The 21179-nt window shown below is 43.4% G+C and overlaps 1 protein-coding gene across 1 annotated transcript in view; it reads right to left on the bottom strand.

Annotated features, from left to right (window-relative positions):
- Nucleotides 1-21179, bottom strand: part of LOC142768505 (trypsin 5G1-like) — a 69206-nt gene that overhangs the window by 43769 nt on the left and 4258 nt on the right. Inside the window, exon 3 of the mRNA XM_075870500.1 lies at nucleotides 12027-12100. Within this exon, the coding sequence (XP_075726615.1) occupies nucleotides 12027-12100 (74 nt within the window). The remainder of the gene's footprint in view (nucleotides 1-12026; nucleotides 12101-21179) is intronic.

Here is a 21179-nt window from a genome sequence, read left to right as displayed (position 1 = left end):
CGGTTTTACGAAAGGAATGCCAACGCTGCCTGGAAAAGTTGCGGGCAAAAAGATTACGGTGTTAAGAGATACCGGCAGTTCCACTGTTATCGTGCGGAGAAATTTGGTACGGGAAAGTGAGTTGACAGGCAGAACGAAACCGGTTTGCCTAATTGACCGTACGGTTCGGATGCTTCCCGAAGCAGAAATTGAGGTTGAAACCCTGTACTTCAGCGGGAAGGTTACTGCTTTATGCATGACGACCCCCCTGTATGACCTTGTCATCGGAAACATCGACGGGGCGCGAGGGCCAAGTGATCCAGAATGTTTGGGAGAAGACCCGAAGATAGAGCCCTCGCCAACACAGCAGCCGCGAGATACAGCGGAGGAGCATCCCGTGACGGATCTCACTAGAGCCCAAGGTGAAACAGCGGCGCAAGAGACAGCGAAGGAGAAGATGATCGTGTCGAATAAGTTCACGGGCCGAGCAACCGGACTTACGTCGGCACGACCTCAACCGACCGACAGTGTAAAGGAGACGGAGTTGGCCAGCCGGGCAAAATGTAGAGGCATGATCAAGCGGGTAAATTACCAGACAGGACCCGTCGAAAGTAATGACGCGTTAACGGTGTCGGAAGAGACAACGATGGCTGAGACGACGCCTCAGATATCGTCGTTGGAAGGGGCTCGCCGAAAAAGAACGTGGAAACACAAGAAGAGATCGAGCGAGCACCGCAAAAAGGGGCGCAAGCACTGCTCGAAGTACTCAGGATAAGTGCTGAGGTCGAATCAGAATGTGTTGGGCAGTGCTGAGTGCCATACGTTGTGTTGATGTTGTGGTATCCTGTGTCACAAGTGTCGAAGTGTTGTGCTGTGATGTGATGTATAGTATTGTACCATTGTTGTAGTGAGAGACTTTGTACATTTGTATTATTGGGAATGTGTGGTGGAGTGTTGTACTCATGTGCTTGTGGTTGTGTTTTCACGTGTTGTGTAATTGAATTACAATGTACAATTGTATTAAGTGATCTATTGTGAATGTGAAGTGTCATGAGCGACTGATGGTGTTACAGTCTGTGAGAGTGTGTGGTGACATTTCGCGCTCGTTTGTGTGGTTTTGAATATTATGAGATAATATTCTTAAAGTGGGGGGCAGTGTCACAGAACGAGCGCTAAAAATGAGCGCGACGCCAAATTCTTGCGACAACGGGCGGGAGAAACGCCGCGAAGTCAAAAGAAAAAAAAAGGGAAAGAAAAAGAAAACAAACGGCCAAGGCTTCCCGGGCGCGCGCTCTCCCCGCAGAAGCGTGGCTTCATCGACGAACCTCCTCACCCCACAGCGGCGGCCGGGCAAGCACTGGAACGTTCCAGAAGGAAATGGGCGTGTATGCCGGGTTGACTCATCTGTCGGGGACGGCCCCCGTACAGTCTCGCGCCTCTCCCCAGCCTTCGCTGCGTATCGCGCCGACGAAATGACAAGAACTTTCTAGAATGTGGCGCGGAAGGTATTTAATCGAGCGGCCGAGACGAGAGAACAGGAGGAGACGGAAGTTAACGCCAGAGCGCGTAGGGATTCCGCCGTGTAGTCGGCGAAGGTTTTGGTCCATAGGGACGAAGCCGGAGATGAAGAGGATTTCCACCTGAGGGGTGAAGGCTCGGGCTACAGGCAAGAGCGTGTGTTTACCGCTATTGAGCGAGGACGCGTGGCAACAGCTGCGGGTGTGAGGCCGACGTGTTCCGGCGAAGAAGTTGAAGTTTGAAGAGTGGCCAATTGAAGACGGGAGGATTCCTGGAAGAGAAACTTCGAGGGCGCGGAACGACAACAACGCTGGACTTTGAGTGAGTGATTCTCGGAAGTGTATCATTCAGACTTTTGTTCCAAGGACTTTGGACTGAATAGGTTTTATATCTCTTTAGTCTTTAAGTGTCTTGGTTGTTCAATGCATGCGACTGCATTGTAGTGCGTATCGTTGTCTGTGTCCGTTGTTTCAAGTGTGGCTGATTGTACTGTGTAGGACGTTGTTTGTTTGGTGACGTATTGTATGTAACTATTGTGGAGTGTGCATTCTTGTGTATTGTTTTCAATCTGCCATTGTTGAGAATATAATTTTGTTTGTTTATCAACTCTCGGCTCCGACTTGTTCTTTGGGCCACAGCCGGCGTCCGCTGGCGCGCCAAAAAGGACCACTTCTAAATTGTCCACGCTTTCGTGGTGCGGTTCGGGGGGCCGATACTTCGGCCCTTGGAATTAGCCCGGCGATCGCCTCCCTAATTAACGGGACTGTGTGACAATCGTGTGCATGTGACGTAGCCGCCTGCGAGCCAAGGCGTCCGCGTGCCGTCCGCGAGTGATCCGGCACTTCGTCAATCGATGAAGCTCCTTGATGACATCCGGCTTCGCCCACCAATGGGTCAAAATAGCATAGGAGGGCACAAAGCACTTTAGAAAATATCCCGCTAATTTTCTACACTTTCATTCTGTTGTTTGGGCAAAATATATTCAAATATATGTTTTTTGGGCTATATAAGAATTATGAAATATTTTTCTAAACTTTACGCACGTTTCTTTTATGAGAAAAACTAATGAGAGATGTTTCTTTCATTCAAGAGCAACTCGAAAACGTCCGTTTAGTTTCGACGAAATGAGGTGACCGGAAGTTCTCTGGGATACAACGTTCGTGACCTTGAAACGTTCCGCTCGGTAGTAGTCACCATGGCTGTGGGGACGTGCTTCTTTCGCTGCGCTACAGCGGAAGTGGAGTGCTGGCCTCTGCATGCACCTCTTCGAGTCGGTGCATGTCTGTGCTGGATGCACCGAGGCTGTGCGTAGCGCGACTCCGTGAGCGAAACGAACAACGCATGTTTCCCAATATTCAGAGCCAACATAGCTCTACGTGGTGGGGTTCAGCCTCGAATAGGAACAAGTCATAGAAGTGAACGGCCATGTGAATGCTCGTAAAAATTTAGGGTCAACTCAGTTCCACGTAACGGCGCTGCTTGGGGCATCAGAACGAACTCTAAGAAAGAACGGGAGTGTGCATACAAGCTTCTCGGCAATTAGGATCAGCCCAAGTCTGCGTGACAGCGCTCTGTGGTCGATCGGAACGAGCGCAAAGAGCGAACGGCACTGTACACGCTCTTCAGCATTTACTATATATCAGCATAACTCCTTGTGCACTGCTAAACATTTTACACCCTTAATGGTGTATTTCTTGTCATATAGGCAACACCCTTTTAGAGTATTTAGAAACACTCTAAAAACGTAGGGTGTACAGAGACGCTACAGCGTACTTTTAGAGGTGTTTATGAACACCCCTAAACTAAGTATGTTAGATCAAGCTGCACCCGTGCGAGTGATGTGTAAGACATAGAAACACCCTTGAAACGATGCCGGTTACGTGCATAAGCATACTTGATCAAATGAATCGCAATTTACGGAACAACAAAAAGAGAGAAACACAAGAGGAAACGATTCGTCCTGTTTGTCTTCACTGTTCTATTGAACGATTTAGGCTTGGACCAATTGGTAAGGCATATGTGATGGAACAAAGTGCCATGAAAAGGACAACAAAAGACAAAAGAGAAGACACACAGGATAAATCGTTTTCTCCGGTGAGTCTCTCGTTTTGTTGTCCCGTTAATTGCACTTCATCTTATCAAGTATGCTTGTACATGTAAGTGTCATCGTTTCAAATCTATTTTTATCTGCTACATCCCACTCGCACAGATGTAGCTTGATCTAACACACATAGTTTAGGGGTGTTTATAAACATCTATAAAAGTAAAGTGTAACGTCTCCTTACGTGTTATGCTTTAGGGTGTAAATCTTAATTACCGGCCTAAATTTTAGATTGGAAATTTTCGCAGTGTGAGAGTGCTGCGCAGACAATAGGAATATCGTATTCTAACATGCCCTATACTATATCAAGTGAATATGGTGCACGGTGTTCAAAACATAATGGTAATTGACTGCTGATTCGAAGGTTGCGGGGTCGAGTTAGGCTGCGGAGGCCATACTTTAATGTAGGCAACATGTTAGAGAAGAGTGCGTTTCGATTTAAGAGCAGCTCGAGAAACCCTATTTATTGGCGAAATTTCCGGTGCCTTGGATTGCTGTGTCTCTCCTAAACATACCGAGCTTTTGTTGTTCAAAACTTTTACAATAGTTTTAATAAATTATAACTATATTGTTTACTATATTATTATTATTATCATTGTATTATTATTATTATTATTATTATTATTAACGTAAACCCTGTGTCTTATGAGAAACGTGGTCATGTCCACTTGCCTTTAGTCTTGGTCAGTTCCGTTGTTTTCTGAATAATAACAATAAACCACGCTTATTTGGCGTTTCGAGTTCGTTCCAAAGATAACCGGTGCTGTCTTCAGATGTTGCATGCAACGACTGTCTTCAGCTTGTCCATTCGAATGTGGTCAAACCACGAGGTGTTGGCCTAATATGTCCAACGGGAAAAGCACCTCAGCCTTTATACTTGCACCAACGAATATTCCAGTGTTATCCCAAGCACTCGTGTAGGCTCTAAAACAGACTTACGTTCCTGTTATGCGCTTTATCTCATCGCAAGGCTCTACAGTTGTCCGGATGGTTCCCAGTTATGAGGGCTCGGTTCGCTCACAATGGGATGATTCCACGAGAGATCGACACGGGTCCAAAAGTTGATATTTTACATTTTATTGACTATTTATGATTTCCTGCACCTCTCACCAGGTAGCCCGAAAGTCAACTTCGTTTTATGATTAACGGCATCACTTACGAGAAAAAAAATATCAAGCTTCACCAACACGGAGGCTCCAATCTCGTCACCTGTCATTTTTGAAAATTGCAGATGCTATAAAAACACAAATATTTTTGTTTCAAGGAAGATGTTTTTTGCCTGAAAACTATGTCTAATGAAGAATTAATTGACGCGGTTTCAAGTTTGCAGACCTTAAGAAAATAGCTTTTAAAATATCTAATTTTGCGACAGTTTAAAATAAGTTACGTATTCCCCATTTTTTTCTCCGAACTAATGCAAGCAGTGTTTTCAAACTTGACACGTTTTATGGATATAATGTGTTCATTAGGTACATAAATTATTGCTGCCGTAGGGAAAATGTAAATTTTTATAGATTGCCTCAAAATTCTCATAATGGCAAAAGTGTACTCCACTGAAGTTCGAATAATAAAAAAACCCCATCTTTGATTTTTCTTGAAATCTCGTAAGTAGACAACCGAAGGCCATAATAAAGTAATATAAAAAACATGTTGCATTATTTTGTTTTCAGCGACAATATTTGTGGTACAAATCAGAGCTTTTTGAGAATGCGCTGATAAGTTGACAAATCTAGAAATCGGAACGGAAAAGCGGCAACAAGCTTCAAACGCTAGTAAACGTGACCACATTTGGTGACAAAAGGCTGTTTTAACACTGTGACAAATACGTACCCATGAAGGCGCATTAATGCTCCTGTTAACACAGCTCTATAGAAGGAAATCTTCGACACTGTAACTCAATTGCAACACATCTGTCATTATTTGCAGATAAACTCAAACATCAAAATGTTCCAACGCAAGTGTTGGGTCTCGCTAGAAAAAGCATATGTGCTTGTAGTATCCTCACTGGTATTTTGGTGGTGACTGCGTGAAACAAGGGATGCGCTCAAAATGGCTGCATGTTTTGCAGATCACAGTTAGCAGTACATGACGCTAACAAAACACGACCACGATCAGTGCCCTCAGATGTGCTTAGCCAAACATGCCAAGAACGTATGCCTGGAACACGTGGCAACGATTTCCACTGGCTCTTCTTAAACTGGAAGAATGTTTCTAGCTCGTCTACATTTGCACACAGCATTTTGACATTCTTGAGCTTCGCGCTCATTTGCGCCACCATTCGGGATGCTGTCATAATCACAGCTGAGCTTGCCGCTTTGAGGTTGTAGAGCGTAGCCTGATGCTTCAGTAGGGCACCAACGCCGTCAGAAGAGTTCTTGCCATGTCCTGTGGCCGAAAAAATCCACTTTGTTTATAATTGATCTTTCTGACATAACCCGAACAACTGGTACTTCTTTTTGAAGTGACTGCATGCGCCATCAGAAACATAAGTAACATGCGTGTCAGGCTTAAGTTGTTCCTTAAGTTGTGGATTATTTGTAGAGCAAAACAGGCATGTGCAGCATCATGGCTTGTGTCGTCACTGATGACGGCAAAACTTTGAATTGATTGCTTCCTCGTGACGACACACGTGAATATAGACACCTGTATTTTGTGCCAGTGATACGACTGTACCTCATTCGGTAAAATGGCTGTTCCTTTTTCGGCGAAATGAAAGAGAAAAATGAAAGATTTTTTTGGTTCTCTTTCGCCTGGCATATTAATCATTTTTAATGTATCTTATGTAATCATGGGTAATCCACTTCATGAATCATAGACTTAGCTCTCACAGAAAAGCACTTGCCTTGGCTGTTTTTTTACTAGATCGCCATTTTCCCATACTGCATAGGCTACCTCAATATCTTCAGGGATTCCTAAACATGTGGCTGTCAGAGCATCCTCCTTAGCACAATAGTCACAATGGCCTAAAGAACAATCACTCGTAGGGGAGCTGCAAAGACATAGTTCTTTCAAGATGTCCGCCGTGTAAGCACCATCGGTGACGTCTTGTAGGGCAGAAACACACTCCGTGGCATTAGCACAGTATATACAAAGGCACACTTCTTGGTGTTGTGCAAGAAGAACCCACTTCGGCCTCAGTGAATAAAACTTTGAGAGCCCAATAGACGTGTTCGGAATAGCTTCTCTAAAGAGACGGTAAGCCTCTCGAACCGAACGGGTCATAAACCTTTTCGAAACAAGCTCCTTTTTTTCCGTCAATGAAAACAGATACTACATCTTTTTTGTTTTGACTCTGCCGAGAGCAGCTATACTCATCTTTATAGTAGTAAGCCATAGCTGCCTGGACGTCCATTGGGTTGAGCCGTGTCCTTTTTACCGCATTTGGTGCTAACCATATCCCGTGTTTTGCGCGCCAGCGTCGGAATCTGTATATCATGTAAGCTGACAAGTTTGGTATAAGCACTTCGAGTTTTCGGCGCTCTATATCGCTCGGCAAGAGTGTCAACAAACGCGTGCGCTCTTGATACGCAGAACACGCTTCATAGGCTTGCTTGAAGTTCTTGAATCACTGGGCACACACACTGAAGTTTAGATCTGATGGTTGAAAGTGGCGGTTACACACGTTACGGTGGCATTTCACGGTTACTATAGAATTGCTGCTAAATTGTCTTGAGTCTGCATGAACTTTGCTATTTTGTGCATGTAGCTTCTCCAGTGGCATATGTGACAATGCTTCAGGCGTGTTTACGCATCGCTCTTGACTTCTGCCTTTTTCTTCTTCCGGCAAAAACTTATCAGCTGTTTCAGCTGAAAAGCCATTACACGAATACAGCATATCTCTGAGGCGTCTGAAGCAGTTCTGGTAGACGTGGTCGTTGTTATGTGCATGGCGGGCAGCTTTCGGCAAAAGCTTTTGAAGGGCAAACCGGCCGATGACTTCGACCTTGCGGAAGTTTCTTTGATAAGGTATTTTCTCTTTATGCAACTTGAGGTAATCTGAACAAAAACCTCTATCCCTGCTGAAGTGGTCAGCCATCGCCACGCTCCTTGAGGCTCAAATTACTGCCAATGCAACTATGCGTGAAACCAGCAGAACGAAAGTGATCTATCTGTCGTCTGTTCCTATGTCTCTTACCTTTAATGAGAGCAGACGTAAAAATGAGTGCGCAAGTATCCGCAGTGCGAATGCAAAACTGAAGTATAGTACATTAAAATTAATTTCACAATGTTTTTGTCGATAAAATTACGGGAGGCGTAATCTTTGTCCCTACTTTGAACCATATGATCTAAAGCATTGCCTCCGAGATGCGGCGCACAGAAATTCATTCGTAGAGCAGACGACGGATGACAACTTGTCCTAAAGCGTATCCGTCAGTCTGAGGCGGCAGTCTTCGTGCCCCAAATGATAAAAATTTGTTATGATTCGTTTATGAACTCATTCAACATTCAGTTCTCTTACCCAACATGTTGCAAACACATGGCCGTCACAGCAGCTCCATCTGTGTGTCAGTAATAAAGAGGCACCATCAATTAGAAGTCTCAGTGCTCTACGTATAAGAGTGAATTCAGATACTTTAGAATATCGTGTTCAAAATAGTTACTACTATCTGCTAAAACAGCCTTTCTTCACCAAATGAGGTCACGTTTACTCGCGTTTGAAGCTCATTGCCACTTTTCCGTTCCGATTTATAGATTTCTCAACTTATCAGCGCATTCTCAAAAAGCTCTGATTTGCACCACGAATATTGTCGCTAAAAATAAACTAATGCAACATGTTTTTTGTTATTACTGTATGATGGCCTTAGGTTGTCTATTTACGAGATTTTAGGAAAAATTGATGATGGGGTTTTTTTATTATTCAAATTTCAATGGAGTACACTTTTGCTAATATGAGAACATTGAGGCATTATATAAAAATTTACATTTGCCCTACGGCAGCAATATTGTATGTACCTAATGAACACACTATATCTTTGAAACGTGTCGAGTTCGAAAACGTTGCTTGACTTTTTTTCGGAGAAAAAAACTGGGGAATACGTAACTTGTTTTAAACTGTCGCAAAATTAGACATTTTAAAAGCTATTTTCTTAAGGTCTGCAAACTTGAAACCGCGTCAATTCATTCTTCAATAGACATACATTTCAGGTAAAAAATATCTTCCCTGAAACAAAACTATTTGTCTTTTTATAGCATCTGCAATTTTCAAAAATGACAGTGACGAAGTTGGTGCCTCCGTGTTGGTGAAGTTTGATTTTTTTTCTCGTAAGTTATGCCTTTAATAATAAAACGAAGTTGAATTTCGGGCGAACTGGTAAGAGGTGCACGAATTATAAAATACTCAATGAAATCTAAAGTATCAACTTTTGGACCCGTGTCGATGTCTTGTGGAATCACCCAGTGGCAGTTACTTGTCGAGCTGATTTGTAGTGCAAATAGTAATAATGAAACAATAACAGTGGCTTTTAGGCTCTTACGTCCCAAAAACGCGGTGTGATCATGAAAGATGCCGCAGGGCAGGGCCCCGGAAATTTCGACCGTCCCACGTTCGTTGGCGTCGCTGGCGTCGCACAGCACGTGGGTTTGTACCATTTCGCTTCCACCCGTATGCGATGAACCCTTGACCTTCGGGTCACCAGCAGAGCACCATATCCACTGATATACCAAGGTGGATTTGAAACAGAAAAGGAGGAGCAAGTGTGACACACTGTCAAGAAGGAGAGAGTGGCACAAGGAGGTCACCTGAGAAACGGTCAATTCTGTCCTATACGAATGTGATTGGCGTGTTTTTATCATCATCATCATCATCATCATCACCATCATCAGCCTGACTACGTCTACTGCGTGACAAAAACCTCTCCCATTTTTCGCCAGTTAACCCGGTTTTGTGATTGCTGCCCAATTTATACCCGCAAAATTCTTAATCTCATCTGCCCACCTAACCTCCTGTCTCCCCCTAACATGCTTACCTTCTCTGGTAATCCAGGTAATTACCCTTAATCACCAGCGGTTATCCTGTCTACGCGCTACATGTCCGGCCCAAGTCCGTTTTCTCTTCTTGATTTCAGCTATGATATCCTTAACCTCCGTTTGTTCCCTAATCCACTCTGCTCTCTTCTTGTCTCCTAAGGTTACACATACCATTTTTCTTTCCATTGCTCGCTGCGTCGTCCTCAATTTAAGCTGCACCTTCTTTTTAAGTCTCCAGGTTTCTGCTCCATAGCTAAGTACCGGCAAGATACAACTGTTATATAGTACCTTCCTCTTGAGGGATAGTAGAAATCTACCTGTCATAATTTGAGAGTGCTTGCCAAATGTGCTCCACTCTATTCTTATTCTTCTAGTTACTTCAACCTCGTGGTTTGGCTCCACGGTTAATACCTGCCCCAAGTACACATAGTCTTTTACAACTTGAAGTGCACTATTACCTATTTTAAAGCGCTGCGCTTTTTCGAGGTTATTGTACATTACTTTCGTTTTCTGCAGATTAATTTTAAGACCAACCTTTCTGCTCTCATTTTCTAACTCCGTAATCATGAGTCTATTCGTCCCCTGAGTTACTCAGCAATGCAATGTCATCGGCAAAGCGCAGGTTACTAAGGTACTCTCCATTAACTCTTATCCCTAACTGTTCCCATTTTAGGCCTCTGAAAACCTCCTGTAAGCACGCGGGAAATTGCATTGGGGAGATTGTGTCCCCTTGCTTTACACCCTTCTTGATTGGCGTGCTTTAGCTTAGACCCAAATGAAGCTCCAGGGTTTAGGCATAACACTGCGTGGGTGGGAAAGACAGAGAGAAGTAACGAAAATCGGTGGCTTCCGGGTGACCGCTTCACTCTTTTTTGTTTCTAATATTTCCACGTTTCTCAAAAAAGCTTTATTACGTGAACTTTTTACTCGAACTGAATAACTATTATATTTTTTCGTGAGGAGCATTGGGCTGTAGAAGAGAACAATATATAGAGTTTCATGCGTGGAAAACGACAAGGAAACAACTGACTGCAATTGAGGACAGAACTCCCTCCATTCATGTTATAACAAGACTGTTCCACCTTCCCGAGGCTCCTCTCAATAACCACATGGAAACATTGATAGTGCCTTAAAGTGACGCCGTTAAAAAACGAGACATTAAATGAAGTTTCAAATATATTTTTATAGCAAAACTTTGAATGTAACAAGCGATAAAAAATTCTAAATATATCGCCTCACAAATCCCAGTAGACGAAGTTGAAAGTCACAATATTCCCATGCAGTTCTACAAAAAGATGCGTCAGAGCATATGAAGCCGCTTATTCTTGAATATTGACAAAAGACACCTTTAGCGCATAAAGTGAGGGCTGCTTGATCTGCTAGTTTTGGAGCAATACAGCATCGAGTTCTGTCTTGATGCTCAGGTGGTCAAAATTTCCGGAGCCCTCCACTACAGCGTCTCTCATAATCATATGGTGGTTTTGGGACGTTAAACCCCACAAATCTAAGTTCTGTCTTGATTGAATGCGTGGAGTATAAGAGGTGGGCTTTTAAAGACTCCGTATAGGAGCCCACTGAGTCACTTTCAGGGGCTTTTGCTGGGAAATTTGAAGGAAAGAAACTTTTTCAAACTGTCTCGTTTTTCTCGGCAGGTTGGGCAAAAAGACGCATCAGGTGCATTATTTTATCGCTTTTTGAAACAACCCTTCGAACTGTGGCAACATGGTCGTATTTATGCAGCACATACGTTGTACCCAATGGGTAGTTTCTGCGTGTAATGGTAAAGACCCATACAAAAAATGATACTCGTTCTTTTGAAATTTTTGTCGCAATTTACCTCAACAGACCTTAATGTTTGATTTCAGTGGCATGGCGCTAACGGAGTGCCCAGATTCGAGAAGGGATGCTCTTACCAAATCTGTATTGGTACGCCCCCTCCTCGAAAAGAGTGTTTGGCACACGGAAATCCAGCAATGCGGCGCAAAGTGTTTCGTTTGTGTTCCTTAGCCTTCTGCCACTTTAAACATTCATTCATGACGGAATTAAAGGCGGGCGCACTCAATAGGCTACGTTAACTTTCTGTCTAACCCACCGATTTTCACGGAGAAAGAATTTTCGCTCTAATGTGCAACTGGCAATGTGCAGGGGCTCTCGATCTGCCAACGGAAAACATAATTCACGCGATAAAGCTGCTATTTAAATGTGATTGCTTCAATTCGAACAGGAAAAGCTGATCTGTATCTGCTATCAGAATTCAGCATTCGACAACCTGCACGGATTAGGACCCTCTTTTTCGCACTTCTGTCATTTTGGGTGCGACAAAACGGAGTGGTTTTGCTACATCGAGTTAAGTTCATTGCTTTTGTCCTACAGCCTACTATATTCCGTACTTGCAGGTCCGGTGAAACAGCTGTCACGCAACGCCCGCAAGGCAGTGACCATAGATTTATAATCTACTCACGATCCACGGTATCCTCTCCCTAGATATTGGTTCTCCCTTATACACTCTCCCTGTTGACTCCAATTTACCGCAACCTGCAAACACAATGGTGTCTATGAATGTTATAGAAAATATTACCAAGGAGGTCACATGTTGTCGTCTTATAGATGTCATTTGTAGTTACACATATCTTAAGTAATCAGAGATAAGGAACCAGTGTTCGACAGTGCTACAAAAAGCTGCTGTCTGCCATTTCTCAAAATTCATTTGTAGAAATCGTGTATGTATGGCGGAATCTATTCGAGGTCCCTGTCTTAAGCGGTTGCCTTGTGCTGCCAGGGCAGCAGGCGGCAGGGGCGTAAGGCTGTGCATATCTCTGCGTATAACATTCGCACGCTGTTCAAACACACACACTGAAAAGAAGTAAGTACACGCAAGTTACCGATATCAATGCCGTAAGGCCTCTGTCTTATGCGTTTGTTCAATGGTGGTATACTGTCGTACAGTATCCAATATCAACGTGGCCAAGAAAAATTCTCAATTATATTAAGTGTTCGTAATGAAGTATTGGGAGCACCAACTAACGGGATTTAAGATGGCAGTTCCACATCTGCTTTGCGCAGTATATCGAAAGTCGACACCGGACGACGACAGTCATCCACGCTTGCAAAAAAAATTGCCCGCAGCTTCCCTCGGGGGAACACTGAGGAGGATGCGGAGCATATAATTGGTTAACGGGGTGTTAAAGTGCGACTTACTTGGGTCGATGGCTAAATTGGTTAACGTGGTTGTAGGAGGGAGTGTTAAATGAGTGAACACGTACGCACGTATGCGAAAGGGCGGCGCTGGTCGAAGGGACGTCGATCATTGTGTTTGTGAATTCGTTGGAATTCATTTCACCGCGACCTTGGACGTCGACGCGCCGTACAAACCAACCGACGAGCGGCAACTGAGCGAGCGAGCGCCGACCTTGAGTATATATACAGCGCGACGGCGCATGCACTGTCAGCTGTCGAATGTTCGAGAAGGGGGAGAAGCGCAACGGCGCATGCGCGCGCGTCAGCTGCCGATGTTCTCGAAGCGCGACGGCGCATGCGCGCGCGTCAGTGTTCGATGTTCTCGAAGCGTGACGGCGCATGCGCGCTACATTATACAGCTAGCGAATGTTCGTGAAGAGGAGAAGCGCACGCGGTGTGTAGAGGAGGAAGGGTGCACAGATGGTAGAGGAGTGAAGCGCGCGCGGTGTGTAGAGGAGGAAGGGATGCATAGATGGTGGAAGAAGGAGGAGGAAGCTTGCGCACGGCGCCGCACTACAAGCCTCGAGTATTAGATGCTCCGCATCTAAAACGATAAACTTGCTCGCGCAAGTACGGTCAGCGTCATCTCGCACGTGTCTTGTATGTCGTGCGAGGCGTCGGAAATCGCCTGATAAAAACCGAGGAGGACAAACGCAGACGGCGTCTTTCAGCTACTATCTGCCAACTGTGGCCGTCGTTTCAACCACACGACGAAAGGTACCCCAGTGACAGCTGGCAGACTGAAACCGGCGTCGTTTCCTTAAAGTGAAAACCCACGCGAGTACGCACGCACTTACACAAGCACACTCTCTCTGTTTCTCTGACTCACTCACATCCATGCAATAAGAATTGACCATGACATCAACCAAACGCTTTGAAGCGGCTGAGTGCACTGTCATCATCGATATTCTTTTTGTCAAAGACGATAGTCTTTCTTTGAGACCTTCAACAGAAAAATTTTGGTCTTTCTGTCTGTGTGTCTGTCTGTCTGTCTGTCTTTCTGTCTGTCTGTCTGTCTGTCTGTCTGTCTGTCTGTCTGTCTGTCTGTCTGTCTGTCTGTCTGTCTTTCTGTCTGTCTTTCTGTCTCTCTGTCTGCCCTTGACGATACCTAAAACGGCCGACCCCATCCACAGTGCCCACCAATATCGATCAAGGTTCAGCGTTCTTACTTGTGTGACTGTCTAGTTAAACTAAAATAATAATTGCGCATATCAGAGGTGCCTTACAACACCTCAATGTTTTGCATATGTGCATTTATAGTAGACAAGGCACACACAAGTGATTCTAAGGAAAATAGCGTTTATCGCGCTGCGCTGACAGTGCAACTTGATTTTTAAAACGACAAGGTGGTGGCACCTCCCCGTCGCTTTGCGTTCTACACCTTATCGCCTCCGAGAAAGGCACACATCTTTCTTTACGAGCGCTCGCCTGCCTTCGTTTGCAAAAATAACGGCCAGATGGCGCTCGTGTCGAACGTGCCTCGAGGCTCTTTAACGCAGCGCCTCTAAAATACCATTCACCCATTTTCTTGCGCAGAACATCAAAGAAACGTTTAGTTCACTCTTTCCAGATGCAAGATTATCGTCTTTTGACGACATATGCAGTGTAGCGTGCAAATCCGGGGCTAATGTTTTGATGTAGCGACCTTGGCAATGGCTTAATGTAGCGTCGTGTGAGCAGGTTATTGTTTTTTGCCACGAAAAACTGCTCAATTTCAGCCAATATAGCTTGCGCTACAAATACAGACAGTCACATTTTAGCACAAGATAACCTGAAAATGCCGATGTTATTGGCCAAATATCACCCGCTGCAACTACAAAAAAGGGGTTACCTAAATAAAGTGCCTCTTGTTGGTGATCAGTTGAACAGATTATTTACACTAGTATAGAGGAGTTAGAAGCTCCTAGAGCCCATAATTTTTCTAAAACTTTTTTGTGAGAATTACGTGGACCACCTAGTACATGGGAAGACGTAGGATAATCCATAGGTTGGTTCACGCTGTTTTCCGTCTTGCTTTCACCATCTTTGTGCTACTGCCTAAATCGTGGTAAACTAAGCTCCCACGAAGTGTTTGCGTTAGGAAATTCTTTACTTTCTCTAAGAGCGTATTTTCAAATGCGACGTAATCGCACGATCACATAGATTATAGAATAGCTGGACAAACGAGCTCCGCGTCACACTTAGTGGGAGGGCGGAAGAAAGGGGGGTAATGCATATGCGAAAATCAGAAGAGATTATGACAGAACCTACATAAAAGCCACACCTCTGAGCCCGTAGTCATGTATTCTACCAATGTATTAAATGCGAAGCATTTCTCAGCGAGCTTCGGAGACTTTGAGCGTATCTATCTATCTATCTATCTATCTATCTATCTATCTATCTATCTATCTATCTATCTATCTATCTATCTATCTATCTATCTATCTATCTATCTATCTATCTATCTATCTATCTATCTATCTATCTATCTATCTATCTATCTATCTATCTATCTATCTATCTATCTATCTATCTATCTATCTATCTATCTATCTATCTATCTATCTATCTATCTGTCTATCTATCTATCTATCTAGCCGCTTACGTTTGGGTGCTCTCGTGGTCACCCCATTTACTTGACGTGAAGCTTAATTAGCATGAGAGCGTAAGATGGTTTGACGAATATGACGCACTTGTCTAGACATGAATAACGTCACAATCCCATCGCGTACCGTCATACACTTCCCGCCAGACAGTGGCACATACCCTCGGTCGGGTGTATGCCGCTGGTAAGCGGGTAGGTGCCACAGCTGATTGAAGCTTGGTATCTGCTCAGGAACCACGAGAAAACGCATGGACAATTTTAACGCACAAGTGTTAAGAAACACCCAACGTCGATAGCATCGACCCGATGAGTCCCAGCTGGAATAGAAGCCAAGCATTCTGGGTGCCAATGAAGGATTTTACCCCAGAGCTACGCTAGGTCTGAGAACTGCTTTTTAAATAGACGCTAATCTTCATGAAACATGATGGTGGTTTCAGTGCTGCCTACTCAATCTTATAAACATTAGATATGCAATATTTTGATACAGCCGTCACGTCGGGTTAACGTCCGATGTGGTTAGTTGCCTTTCGCTGAAGTTGATTTATGTAGCAGTGTCCAGGGCAAGCATATTCGCGAGCATCAGCGCTTCAAATCAGCTTCTAGTGTTGCTATGCATGTTCCAGTTGGCATCGTTGCGCAACCGCAAGCAACTGGTTATACTAACATCTGCGACTCTCAAACATGTGTCTATGTGTGCGACATTTGTACATTAATTTAGGGTCAATTTATAATGTGAAGCTCAATGAAAAATTGCAACACGGTCACATTTCTTCCGCATGCTTCACAGTAAAAAGTTTTACACCCAGAAGGATGTAAATGAGCTTGTCCAATGGACGACACCCTAAGGGTGTTAATTCAGCACCTTCCGAAAAGGGTGCTTTTACATGCACCTTTACAATAGGGTGTACATGTAAAAAACTATAGGGTGTTACAAAAACACCCTTAAAGAAGGGTGCTTTCAATCTCCTTCACTTTTTAGCACCCACTGAGCTGAGGAGGGTGCTAGAAGGGTGCACAAGGGTGCACAAGGGTGTTGAGTGCACATGGCAGGGGTGCCAGTATTCTTTTCATCATCATCATCATCAGCCTGACTACGTCCACTGCAGGACAAAGGCCTCTCCCATGTTCCGCCAGTTAACCCGGTCCTGTGCTTGCTGCTTCCAATTTATACCCGCAAACTTCTTAATCTCATCTGCCCACCTAACCTTCTGTCTCCCCCTAACCCGCTTCCCTTCTCTGGGAATCCAGTCAGTTACCCTTAATGACCAGCGGTTATCCTGTCTACGCGCTACATGCCCTGCCCATGTCCATTTCTTTTTCTTGATTTCAGCTATGATATCCTTAACCCCCGTTTGTTCCCTAATCCACTCTGCTCTCTTCTTGTCTCTTAAGGTTACACCTACCATTTTTCTTTCCATTGCTCGCTGCGTCGTCCTCAATTTAAGCTGAACCCTCTTTGTAAGTCTCCAGGTTTCTGCTCCGTAGCTAAGTACCGGCAAGATACAGCTGTTATATACCTTCCTCTTGAGGGATAGTGGCAATCTACCTGTCATAATTTGAGAGTGCTTGCCGAATGTGCTCCACCCCATTCTTATTCTTCTAGTTACTTCAATCTCGTGGTTCGGCTCTGCGGTTATTACCTGCCCTAAGTAGACATAGTCTTTTACAACTTCAAGTGCACTATTACCTATCTCGAAGCGCTGCTCTTTGCCGAGGTTGTTGTACATTACTTTCGTTTTCTGCAGAATAATTTTAAGACCCACTTTTCTGCTCTCCTTGTCTAACTCCGTAATCATGAGTTGCAATTCGTCCCCCGAGTTACTCAGCAATGCAATGTCATCGGCGAAGCGCAGGTTACTAAGGTATTCTCCATTGACTCTTATCCCTAACTGTTCCCATTCTAGGCTTCTGAAAACCTCCTGTAAGCACGCGGTAAACAGCATTGGGGAAATTGTGTCCCCCTGCCTTACACCCTTCTTGATTGGTATTCTGTTGCTTTCTCTATGAAGCACTATGGTAGCAGTTGATCCCCTGTAGATTTCTTCCAGAATGTTTATATATACTTCATCTACGCCCTGACTCCGCAGTGTTTGCATGACGGCTGATATTTCTACTGAATCAAACGCCTTCTCGTAATCTATGAAGGCTATGTATAGTGGTTGGTTATACTCTGAGCATTTCTCTATTACCTGATTGATAGTATGAATGTGGTCAATTGTTGAGTAGCCTGTTCAAAATCCTGCTTGTTCCTTTGGTTGATTGAATTCTAATGTTTTTTTTACTCTGTTAGCAATTACCTTTGTAAATAGCTTGTATACTACAGAGAGCAAGCTGATCGGCCTGTAATTCTTCAAGTCCTTGTCATCTCCTTTCTTATGTATTAAGATGATGTTAGCGTTCTTCCAAGACTCTGGTACTCTTCCCGCCAGGAGACACCTCGTAAACAGGGTGGCTAGTTTTTCTAACACAATCTGTCCTCCATCTTTCAGCATATCTGATGTTACCTGATCCTCACCAGCAGCTTTGCCCCTTTGCATGCTCTCCAAAGCTTTTCTGACTTCTTCTATCATTACTGGTGGGGTGTCATCTGGGTTACTGCTAGTTCTTATAGTATTAAGGTCGTGGTTGTCTCGGCTACTGTACAGATCCCTGTAAAACTCCTCCGCTATCTTAACCATCCTATCCATATTGGTAGTTATTTTGCCTTCTTTGTCCCTTAGTGCATACATCCGACTTTTGCCTATCCCAAGTTTCCTCTTCAATGCTTTGACACTTCCTCCGTTTTTCAGAGCGTGTTCAATTCTTTTAGACTGCACTAATAGATATCAGCATGCACTGAATACACACTACTTGAAGAAAGTGGTCCTGATTATCAATGGTGCGCCACCTGTCGAGCTCCTTTCATTGCGTGTGGGCAATAATATAAACACGTACAATCGTGTATGAACTTCTGCTGAATCTATATATACTTCACAGTATATGCATAATGCGCGTTACAGAAAACTAAGCCTTGCTGCTCTTGCATATTGCATTTATTTATTAGGCAAATAAAACTTATAAACTTTTCTTTTGCCACACAGCTTTGTCACCAGATGTGTAACATGTTCACGTATACGTACACTTTACACGCAACACCTTAAACGTTTAATATATAATTTCAGCTTCACTGTATTGAAAATTCTTTGAAACATGCAATTACACTCATTTCAGTTTAGGATACTGCTTCAAGTACATAGAGATTACAAATAAAATTCACGCTAATATATCCCTATACATATTTCAAGTATCTACAATCCCAGTGGTTTCCAGTTTAATACTCCTTCATGTACACGATCGGTTAATAGGAAGGAAATACAGGCAAATATATGCTTAGAATTGTTTCAAATATATACAATCACCATGATTTCACTATTTACGCTTTCATGTACACAATCGTTCCCAAGAAGTGATGAACACGATTATGTATACCGATCGTGTTTTCAATTGTATACAAACACAGTGGTTTAAGCTTTGTATTCCTGGATGTATAACAATTGGTTATGAGAAATGAATTACATGCAAACATATATGGGTTTTTGCACATATAACTTTAGCAAATACTTAAAAAACCAATACAATGATCAGAAACAGAATAAGCTAAAAACGAACATAAAACTTAGTCAGGACACACAAAAACAAAAGAGGTAATGCGAAATTATTACTAATGATAGAGCTGGGTCATTTTATGCCAAATGCCCCAGCCATTTTGGCAACCATCCCAAATGTATTCGAAAAACTGCTGCATTGAAAATAATGAACTTCTGGAATATTTAGGAGAGGAAAAATATTTGGTCACGCGGCTGCCTTCTGAACTTCCTGGAATGTCGCCTAGGTGTTGTATGTGAAAAATTTCATTTTAAAAGCAACGCTCTTTCTTTGTATACGAAACTCGGTCTACGTGCTACGCAACAAGAGTTTGATTTGAGCGAGTTGGTTCATCCTGGTTGTGTGCTAGTCACAGCGCGACAACTTCAAAAAGAGACAGAAAGGACAGGAAAGAGTGCCGACTGTGAATGGAGTTTAATGAATGTGCTACGAGCGCTTCTATACGGAGTACAAGAACAATGCTCATGCGCGACGACACGTGTGACTACTAGAAAATAACTTTAGCTGAGAAAAGAATACTCCATCTCGGAAAGGATGAGTTAACGTATAGTGATGCACGGATCATTGGTCTTCCTGATAAAAAATACTTCTACAAACTTTAAATTCGCAATAAGTAAACCTATTCTCGTGACGAATGGTGCAAGATTGACTATTCTTGTTGCTGTTTAGTACACACAATTTTGAAAGCTTGCAAGGGTGGAAAACAACACGTTAATATCATATCTGCTGGCTGTTTTTTTTGTGAGACACGTTATGTGGCATAACATGCAAAGGTTGTTGTCATTGTTTTTTGTTTGTCCTGTCTTCTTTAACTTTACTTTCTGCAGGAGGGTTTCGCAAACAAGCGTCATGATTATATTGGGATATCCAGCATCTTTTAGTCTTTTAATCTGGTTTACAAGCCTGACCTCACCTTTGTGCTAACATGACTTCTGAAGGGTGGCCTGAATACATGGGGTGTCAACTCCTCTTTTTGCGAATTTTGAATGCCCACTATCAAAAGGCAGAACAATCTTACAACTCCTGGGCTGATAGCACCAGCCATTACCCCAACAGCATCATAACACTCGTTTGCAAAAATTTTTGTCGAGTGTGCTTCTTAAGCTGATCGTCACTCTTTGTTTAAGAATCCGAATTCACGCTTTCGCCTTAATAATTCACCTCATCTGCAAAACTTTGACCTTTTTTATACATAATTCTTTGCCGGTCTGCACACTCTGGCACAGCCACCCTAAAAACATGCGAGTTTTGTTCGCTTCTCATTTTAGAGAAACGAGCAACTGTTTCTTCGCTTCGACTGTTTCTTCGCTTTCCGCTCAAGCATTTTCGGTTCATTGTGTGCTAGAAAAATTCGTGTATTCACAAAATATGAAAGCTTCCACAATACCTATAGTTATCACTCAAGAGTTATGTCGCATTCAAGCGAGATCACTGAACGTTTTGCTTGTGATAAAAGTGAGCAACTGATCCAATAAAGAACAAAAATTAGTTAAATGAGTTCAATCAAATGACAGACGCTTTACTTGCCACAAGCAGAGATCACTGCGGCAGATAGAGAAATGAATCTCAGCCTGACGGTTTTTCAACATCGGAAATTTCCTTCATGTCGTGCAACAAACACAAGCTCAAGCCAAAAATACACGTGGGTGCGCAAGGTGCACAGGTGGACTTCTAGTAAATGTGATCCATTCTGTAGCTAGAGTCACCAGTAGTTATTTAGCTCACAGTACTGCTAGTATGTTCTATGATTCTGAAGCTTCGCTCCCTCGTTCTAAGGCAGCCGTTATCTTTAACTGTAAGATCTTAGTTCTTACGCTTAGCTTTTAACTTAGCTCTTAGTTCAATATCTACTACCCACAAGATCCGTGACGCATACACTTAGGGCGGTTCGAAGACGAAAACCATTGTCTTTTTATTGCACACTGATCAAGTGATTCTGCCCGGTAACCCTCCGAAAGTGTCCTTTAACTACCGTGACTTCGCATGGCCTCCAAGATCGCAGGCAACCTACCATTTGCAATCCTTTCACCATCGGACTACTACTGAAGAAGTTACGATTTCATGTGCTGCAAACATCATGTGCTGTTGTATCACGTGATGACACATTGCTGACGTTAGTAAGGCGTCATCATGACATCAGAAATGTTG

The sequence above is a fragment of the Rhipicephalus microplus genome, chromosome 8, assembly GCF_043290135.1.
Source record: "Rhipicephalus microplus isolate Deutch F79 chromosome 8, USDA_Rmic, whole genome shotgun sequence".
Taxonomy (NCBI): domain Eukaryota; kingdom Metazoa; phylum Arthropoda; class Arachnida; order Ixodida; family Ixodidae; genus Rhipicephalus; species Rhipicephalus microplus.
The sequence above is the reverse complement of the archived record's forward strand: the minus strand, read 5'-3'. Positions and strand labels throughout refer to the sequence as shown.